The following is a 9,981-nucleotide window of genomic DNA, read 5'->3' on the forward strand; positions in this document are numbered from 1 at the left end:
GTGAAGATTATTAAGGTTCGGGCGTGTTCTCCCAGCACCCCCATACCTTGGAGTGCTGCAACTTAAAGGCTGGAGGCCTCTCGAAGCAGTAAGCGCGAGACGGTCCTCTTGAGCTACACACGGCCGTTTTATATACTGGCCACTACTAAGCCATTTCTAGGTGAAGACGGTGAGTTGAGTGTGTGTGTTAACTTGTTAGGTAAGTTCTTTTCGAGCTTTGTAATGACAAAGAACCCTTTTTTCAAATAAAATCTTATGCGCGATCACGAGAGCGAACCCTAAATCCCCGAGCTCCTTCGCTCACCAGGAGCAGCGACGCTGCGTCCCGGCTGCTTTCGGCGGATGACCGCAATTCAAAGCCGAAAAGCTAAATCCAAAATACTTTTATTCGCAAGTATATTATCTACATCAGCTGGCACTGTGCTCAAGTAGTATTTACTATTGAGCACGAGGCCTGTGAAAATACATTTTAAGTATGTCTTTTAAAAGAATTAAGTTTAAAACGTCTCAACACAAGTTATACACTTTAAAAAGGTTTTTAAAATGTAACTATATAAGATGACAGTTTCACCTTATTTATTCTTAAAGCCGCCAGAAATCAGAATCACTGGTTTTAAAGTTACTACGCTTCTATCACGCAGCAACATACGTGACAGGTGAAGTAAGATGTTCCTTAGTGTTTGTAGCTAATTGTTGCAATGCAATTCAGTGTGTCTTAAGACTGAGTAGAAAAATGATTCAAGAACAGGAAGAGAGATGACTGCAAGGCAAAAAGCTGGAAGGACATGGTACACTGAGCCAGAGATCTTCTCAAAGGACGAGGACGCTGGCCGGAGGCAGCGTGCCACGTGGTGTCCCTCACCCTGCCAGAGACAGCACTGCATGGACGAGCTTACGCTGAACTGCGTGGTGCAGGTAAGTCTTACAGAAGAACTCCCGTGACAGTAATGGAGAGTAAGCGTGAGCAAGCTCCCAACAGTGGCGTTTTTATTTTTATTATTTTTATTTTTTAATGGCCGTTGGCTTGGTTATTTGAAGATACAGAATACACATCTTTTTTGGGTGACTTTCCTGTATTTGTGTTAAGGTTGGATTTAATAATATCTTCAAGTTATCCTTAGCATCCCAATTCAATAATGACAGAATAGCTTACACACTCCTATGTTATTAGATCATTTACTGAAAATTATTAAACATTCACTGCCTCTATACAGGGTTTCCGTATGATCTTGAGAAACAGATAAGCAAATACTGGGCTGAGAGGACATAAAAAGCTATTCTCTACGTTAGGCTTGCCGAAAATAAATGGTTTACGAATCGTTCACTTACTTACTGAAACTGAAAAACTCCTTGTGGATAAGTAATTGTCAAAAAGTTAAATACTTCTCCACCATGGGAACGTTATACCTCTGTTACTAACAAGTTCGTGATTTTTTTTATCCTATTTACCAAATAGGAATGCCTTCTGATGAGAGTCGAGGCCAAGAGCTAATTAAATATTGAGTAATGTCACATTGTCATATGAAGGCCCAAGGCTCGGGCAGGAGGCAAAGTGAGGGCCAACGCAAGACAGACACCTGTCTCTGACATCCTCATGGTCTCTCATTCTCTCCTCCGTATTACTGGTCTCTTACACGTCTTTGGGAATTGGGTGTTTTTTTAACTCCATAAAATTCACCTGGGGAAAAGCCTCCTGCGTAACGCTCACTGCCGACTGAAGACCAAGCTCTGGTCCCAGTGTGCGGTCTGTCACTGCATGTTCTTTACGCTCTTTGCGGTCGAACAGAGTGGCAGGCAGCCATCATCACACACAGAACATGTCAGTACGAAACCTCTCTGTTAGAGGCTGAATTTCACATGTATTCGAGGATGGGGAAGGCTCGTTCCATCTACCTTCATTCATTCCCCAGGAATAACCGAACAGCTGCGCACTTAGTTCTCTTTTTCCCACTGTTCGAACCGCCCCCCTCAGCACACACTCGACCCCCAAGTACACCTGCGTCTCTCTCTACACTCCCAGTTCGGAGCCCTTTGCTTGATTTGTCTACCGTACTGTTTTACTTACTATCAGTCTACAGTTCCTTTTGTGATCTGCCAAGGCGAGTCTTGCTGTTTCAGAATACGAATATGTATTTTATAAGATACGTCTTGCATTTTCCATTGAAGGGCCTGCCTTGATGCATTAACGAACGATAGATACAAATAAGTTTAAAAACTTACTTGTTTTTAAACTTATTTTTCAAAATCAAGCAAAATGATTTTTGACATAAGGATGTGACTGGGATGTTCAAATTAATAAGATAAAAAGTATACTCAGTATATAATATAATATACTCGGATGAATGAAAACTAGTCTTTATCAAATATCACTAGAAAACTAGTCTTTATCAAATATCATTTCAGAATATGTTAAGAATATTCTGCATACATCTATAATATCTAATTTGCCTATAAAATCATGTTGAATTGACTCTGTAAAATTGATTCTTCCTCTAGTACTTTATAAATCAAAATTTTTATTAGTACAAATATTTTTCAGAGGCTAGAGATAAAAACTACAGTAGAAAACAAGAAAAAGTTTCAAAATTCCAAACCTCAACCACCTCTGCCCTTTCCACAGAAGGAATGGACTACGTCCAGGGGTGTGCTGGACAGTGAGCGCTGGCTGCTTTACCCCTGGCCGAGACCTCGGAGGTGCCTTGACTGTCAGCCCCTCACTTCCCAGAGCATCCAGGAGACTGGCCAAGGAGCCCAAAATCAATCAGAGGCCACGTGGTGTCAAGAGATGAGTAAGTTCTTCAATTTTTCAAAGAAATCCATATGAAATACCCAATATTTTCGTAATAATAGCAAATTTCATACTTACATCTAAAGTTAATTTAAACTAGAGAAGATTGGTAACAATAGGTTGGCTAAATGAAAGAATAAAAATGCTTTCAAATTACAAAGAAGCAAATTGGAAAAAAAAAGATTTGGTGCAAAATGAACAAAAGAACAAACCATCACAATTTATTTTTAAAAATCTGATTTTTTGAAGAAATGGGAAGATTTGATTCATTGACATCAACTACATAGATAATTCTATGTCACTTATGACGTAGAATTCTCATCTTCTATACACAATTCAAAAGTCGCTGTATTCATGAAACTTCATTTTTATATCAAGGCTTCAATTCACAACCAATTAATTCTTAGAGGCACTTTTCAAGAAAAAAAAAGTACTTAAGCTCACCATTATTTTTCCTACAAGACACTAGATGGCAGTGGAGAGTAAACAGAGTTAGATCTAAGCACATGGCCTGCGCAGCCCCATCCACCGGGAACTTGGATTAGATAACTAACTTTGTTTGCATAGTTCTAAAAAAATAAACTACTAAAGTTTATCGTGCAACTGAAAAAAGTCACAGGATTATTGTAAACTACTGGCTTCTACGTTGGCTTCTAAAACCGATGTATGAAAGGCAATCTATGAATTTACTTTATGAATTAAAAATTTAAATTATCATTACAGTTTATAAGTTTTCACCTTTTAAAAACAACTCATGGATAACATAAACTGTTATAACATTATAAAGTACATTACATCTCGGTTGGACTGTGTGACTAGATATGACAGAAAAAAACTGAAAACACTGAAAGTTGAATTAAGCAAAAACTTACTTTGTCCAACAAACATTTCAAGAGCACCCCGCATGTTATGCGGCAGACACCGCTCTGGGCCAGGACACAAAAACACCAGCTCACTCTCCAGCTCTGGGTTTCTCGAAACGGCTGCTTCATTCTGAAAGTCCTGTCTCCCCCGCTTCTATCTACTGGGTGAGAGGCCTCCTGAGCGCTGCTCACAGGGCGGATCCCGGGCCCCTCGGGTCCGCTCCACTAACCGTGAGCTTCTCGGCCTCCCCTGCTGGGTCTACACCCTTTGACGGCCCGAATGGCTTTTCTTTTATTTGTGCGTGCTCGGCTCTTTAACACGGGCTTTGATATACAGCAGGTGTTTAAAATGGTCTGTGAATGAATAACCCTCGTGACATAATATATAAGCAATGGAGGTTAAATTAAGTTTCAGAAAGTTTAAGAATTTTGTCAAAGTCACAAAGGAGTGAACTGGAAGTCACGCAATCCAACTACAGAATCCGACTCCTCTGAAAATCTGCTCTGTTTCTTGGGAAGCTCCCCTTCTTTTCCCAAGCTTTGAAACAGCAGAGACAGCACAGGTGTTCTCTCCTGTGGGGGACTGTCCCCGGGGGAGCGTGGACAGGAAGGCCCAGGGACCGACTGTGGTCCATCACTCTACCCCAGGCTTAGCAACCGCCTGCAAACAGGCGGTGCTCCATCCAAAAAGTCTGTTGAATAAGCATCCTAGTGGTTTTTAGAAAAGCATTACTTCACCACTGTTATCAATTTCTTCCATTTAATGGTCTAAGGCAGTGGTCGGTCCCTATTCTTTGCAGCACCAGGGACCGGTGCTCCTCTGAGCATCTGATGCCTGACGATCTGAGGGGAGCTGAGGCGGTGATGCGGCTTTGCTAGTTCGCCTGCCATTCACCTCCTGCTGTGCAGCCCGGTTCCTGTCCCAGACCGCAGCCCACAGCCCTGGGGTTGGGGACCCCTGGTCTAGGTCTTCCATCATCGTTTACATTAACTAGAGCAAGTTATATTTTCCTCTAAAATTGTCTATTTTATCTGGATTTTCACTCTTATGAGTACAAGTATCCTTTCACAATTTGTCATTTTCACTACATCTATTATTTTACTATCTTTTAAATTATTAAACATATATCACTGTTTTTCTAAATTATGTTAGCAAAAGACTTATCCGTAAGACCCTTAGATTTCTTCATTTAAGTATAGTTTTCTTCTTCTTCCGTCTGCACAGGTTAAACTGGTAAATCTCAAAAGGGCAGGGAATTGAACTTACTGCAGCATATCTGGTACCTGGGACACATAACGTGACAGGGCCTGATAAAAACATGTCCAAGTAACAAATTCATTTATGTTTGTGCTCTTGTTTATTAAGGTTTCAAAAGTGTATACAAAATGCTTAATGTTTTAAGAGTGTAAATTCCGCCCTCCGCCCCGTCAATAACTTTGTCCGGAGCTTCAGCCATATTGCAATTCATTTTCATAAACATTGTTCTCTAAATATTTCATTAACTGAATTTTACTTTTCTTCTTTGTTCGAAGAGTTACTTGGCATATTGTTTATGTTTAATTTCCAAGATTTAATTTCCTTGTTATTAGCCATTCTGAGGATCTGAATCCTTAAATGGGGGCTCAGTGCATCAAAGTAGGATGTAACCTACAGAAGGGAACCCCAAGTTGGTAAATCCTAAAATAGTATACTGAGTTAAATATATAAATTTTCTTAAAACCCTAATAATTAGTGATGTTACTAATATCCGCTAAATTATATTTTTGATGTATCGGCAACTAAAAATATCACTGCATTTTTCTATTCATTTTCCTTGGTATGACTGTTTTGCTTTATAAACATACCTGATATTTGTTGTATAAATTTCACAAGAGCGCTACCCTGCGCTGTAGATTAAGCCCTTCCCAAATCAAGTGACCTCCTTGCCCAATTCAATGCTTTCCTTCCTTAAATTCCACTTCGCCAGTGGTCTTGTGGCACCTGCTCTCCTTCAGTCTGCATGTTTCTGAACTAGATGTGCTCTAAATTCCCTTTTGATTTCAATCATTCCTACTCACTCTGTTTATATGTGTCTCTGTAATTAGAAGAAAGGTGTGAGGTTTTTAACCTGACTTAAGATTTTTTTTCTTTTAATAGCTGAACCTATTCTACTTGTAATTTTATATTTTACGATATTTTCATATCATATATTTATGACATGTAATTTATATTTTATGATACTGTCATAATTAGTTTCACAATCATATTTGACGTTTTATTTTTAGCGCTTTGAAGCTATTTAGTTTATCTTCTTAGTGTGTTTTCTTTAAAACTTTCCAATCTGCTGACATCAATGGCAATTTCTGATTCTAGTGGAACTTTTGATATATTTAAATATTATTTAAAATGAGATTTCTCAATACATCCATTGCAGAAAATTAGTTATTTATGCTCATTCTCATCCATAAAAAAATTAAAACTTTTATGAATATAAGAATTTTATAATTTTTTTCCATCTCTGTCTTAATCCTTCATATTTACTGGTCTAGACTAAAAATTTTATCTCAGACTATTTAGGTTGCATTATTGCAATTCTATCACTAAAGCATATACATTTTGTTTTGAAAGTAAGTTATTTAAGAAAAGCTTTCTACCTATGATTCAAAATCTAGAGGCGACTTTTAAAAACATTTTGATAAATATCTATAATATGCTAACTTTCACGCACGAAGAATTGTAAGAAAATATACATGTATCTGCTCATCTGTGCAAAAAAACTGTTTTATTTATTTCACATGGTTAGCTTACATTTTAGAAATATGTCAACATCTGTTGCAAATGATACGGCAGGTTAGATTATCTGACACTCTTAAAAAAACAATTTTAAAATTCTTTAAAGGCTGAATAAAGTATATTATTTTCTAAATCTTTCACAAAATGTTACTGGGATGAGCAGAATGGAAGGAATCCACCAAAATCTAAAAGAAAGTAAATTAAGGAACCCTCCAAGTTAACAAAATCCCAAACTTTTCTTTTCTGCCCGAAGAGCATCCACCAAAGTCCCGATGAAAGCTGCTCGGGGAACAGGAGACCAGACAGAGCTGACACCCGGGGCCTCGCCACATGGGATGTGTCATCGGAGGCCCCGGCATCAAGGGCTGCATCCTCGTCTGGGCTTAAGGGTAAATACACTTATGGCTGCAAAGGCATTACACAGAGGAACCAAATTATCCTGAATTTACTGCTAGAGGGAGAATAAAAATGTCCTCTGAGAAACTATATCTGTGCATCACGTGGATTTGAAGCTTGACTCTAAACTACTAGTCTAAAAAAACGCTACTAGATAATTTAATTAAAATAGTCTTCGGTTGGCAGTGCCTTAGGTGACAAGCAAAAACAGACACATATCCTATTCAAAGAAAGAAACTTCAACACAAGTCTTATGGATATATTTAAAAGGGCCCAAGGAATAATATGATTCACGTTTTAAAGAAAAAGGAAAACGTAAAACACATGAGCAAATAAATCACCATCTACGAAAGATGGAATGTCATAAAAGCCAAGAAATGATAAATTCAGAAAGATAAAACAATATAAGAGAGGTATAGTTAAGAAATTAAAAGATAAGCTTGAGAATATGTCCCGGGAATAAAAACGGAAACTATAATGAAGGACCGAGACAAACTGAAAACAATCACAAAAGCAACTGTATTACAGTCTTACAGTCAATAACATCTTTCAGCCTGAACCCTCCATGCAGCAAGCACATCTTTAAGGACAGTGGCAAAGACACGCAGACAAACACGGATTTCCCACAGCGGGTTCCTGTCAAGGGACGGTCCTATGGGACCGAGGACCATAGGTCCCCACCGAGAGGCCTGATGTGCAAGGAAGAGGTGGCCACGGACAGACGGACAGACATCTGAAGGAGTGCTTTGGCGAGCTTCAGACTGGGACCGTGCGTCCCCTTCCTGCCCATGGAAGTCCCAGGGGAGGGAAACGGTGTGGAACACACGGACGGAAAAACACAGTCAACAAAACAGGGATCGTCCCCTGAAACTGTCATCCCCAGGAGACCAGGTCTCTGCCCTCACGAAGCTTCTGTACTAGTGAAAAAGCCAGATCTGCAGGTGACCGCACAAGCCACAGGGGATGTGTAACCCCAGCCTCGGTGAGTTCTGTGAAGCAGAAGTACAGACTTTACGAAGGCGTAACACAGTGGGACCTGACCCAAGACCAGAAAAAGCTGCAATATTGCTACGTACCTGCCGTTCTCAGGGATTCACTGTTGCAGGCGACCGACTCGGTCCCCGAGATGTGGGAAAGGAATGAGGAGCAAGGACAGTGACCCAAGAGAGGACCACGAGGAGTGAATCAACTGACCCCAGGAGTTTAGACTACGGAGCCAGAGGACAGCCTGAGAGGACGTGACATCATCCCCTCAGTGAAGGTACAAACGTGGGTGCCAAGGAGGAGCGAGAGAATTAGGACTGACACTCACAACGTCACCTTTTAGCTGGTGAAGACACAAACCTTTTCTAAATCCCACGCTGGAGCGAGCCACTTCACTGTGGTCAACGTGTGAAGGTCAAACTCGGTCGCCTGAGTCTCCATCCCAGGCTCAGGGGTCAGGTAAACAGCCAGAGACGCTGAGTCCAGGATCCAGGTCTCAGCAGAGAATCTGACTAGCCCCGGTTTGGGTCACAAGTAACTGTCACTGAAGGGAAGGGTTGACATGACGCAAGCAGCGTGGCAGTGGCCAACCCTGTGGGCAGTTTGCAGGTCTCAAGGAAGGAGTGCGGAGAGGTGGCTGTCACCACTCTGCTGAGCTAACATACGCGGTAGTGAATTACAAAAAATAAATGCAAATTCTAGAAGAGTTTTCTAAAAGGAATTCTTATTTTTAATAAAAATCCCAAAGTTTTAGAAATAAATTTTTAGAATGAACGGAAAATACTGAGATGTACATGTTACTTCACTAGCTTAGGCACTTTAAGATACTACCAGCGTATAAAATATATTTAGAATAGTAATAGTAATATCTGAGTGTTCCAATTCAACACTCTTGTCTGACAGTTTACATGACAGGCACTGGAAGAGATGCTGGCTGAACACGAAAATGAGTAGGAAAAGATCCTTGCCCTAAAGCGCTGCGAATCCCATGACCTGCAACGCAAGGGAAAGCGGCGCTGTGGAGAGGGGCAGGGGCCGCTAGGAATTAAGGAATTCGGCCTGTGAGTACTTTCTGAGCCACTTACTTTCACCCTCTGCACTACTGCATTATTCAAGGGTAGCATTAAAACCTCGGGATACTCGCCTCTCTCCTCCTGTTAACATTTTACATAACATGAACAGCAAACATTGTGATTACTCACGAACACAACTATCACATTGGAAAAAACGCATCCTAAATCTCAAATAACAATAACTAGCACATAAGAAATACACGATATAAAGTCTGCCACATAAATTTATAACGGAGTAGTATGTATTTAAAGCTATGAATATAAGTATTATTGGCTTAGAATATTATTTTAAATATGTAAGTATGTGTTTTCAATACCAGAGCGAAAAATCAAATGCCAGTAACTGAACGTCTTGAATCACTTTTGAAAGTCTGTCTATACGGCCCACATTTGGCAGTGGGCTGTGCTTTAAGTAAGTTAAAACAGAAATGTGGGGTCCAGCCTGTTCCCCAGAGACTGGACAGGCACAGCTGAGACGCCCCAGCATGTGACAGCCTGCAGCCTGGCCACCGCGGCTCAGGGGCCTGGACTTCTCAGTGACTCCGCCCCGGCACTCTGAGAGTTGTCTTTAAAAATCTTAAAAATCGCATAAAATGCTAAACTTCTGTTCTCATTTTTTTCTACTGCAGACTGTGCATAGAAAGGGCGCAGAGTGTCCACAATGCCCAGGCCGCAACGATGAAATGACTTCTGCACAAAACTAAGTCGACAAATGCCACAAACCAAAACCCAAACAATCGATAAACTGTAAGATTTTCTGCCTAAATGTTGCCTTGTTGGTAAAAGTCAGCTGATAATATCCACAGACACAAATTACAAAATGAGTTTAAAGCATTTAATTATGTCTATTAAGCTGTCTGTAACATAACAGTTCATCTTTAAAAAAAAGCTTATAACATTTTCTTAATTAGAGCACCAAAATCTAAGTTTAGATACTCACATTATTGCACTCTCCAAGGAAATACAGTGCAAATCCGTCAGCTTTTGTGGCTGCCAAAGCAATGAAAGAGGAAGAAACTAATCTCAATAGGAGGGCACAGCAGGCGGGGCTCTGGGGGGACGCAGGGACGCGACACGGTCAGGGCTGGTGGCCGGGGCGAGCGG

The 9,981-nt window shown here is 40.5% G+C and overlaps 1 protein-coding gene across 1 annotated transcript in view; it reads right to left on the minus strand.

Moving 5' to 3' along the window:
• Positions 1-9,981, minus strand: part of PDE10A (phosphodiesterase 10A) — a 193,373-nt gene that overhangs the window by 67,315 nt on the left and 116,077 nt on the right. The window contains exon 5 of the mRNA XM_023520439.1: positions 9,818-9,894. Coding sequence (XP_023376207.1) covers positions 9,818-9,894 — 77 coding nt within the window. The remainder of the gene's footprint in view (positions 1-9,817; positions 9,895-9,981) is intronic.

Source organism: Pteropus vampyrus, unplaced genomic scaffold (genome assembly GCF_000151845.1).
Source record: "Pteropus vampyrus isolate Shadow unplaced genomic scaffold, Pvam_2.0 Scaffold266, whole genome shotgun sequence".
In the NCBI taxonomy this organism is placed as follows: domain Eukaryota; kingdom Metazoa; phylum Chordata; class Mammalia; order Chiroptera; family Pteropodidae; genus Pteropus; species Pteropus vampyrus.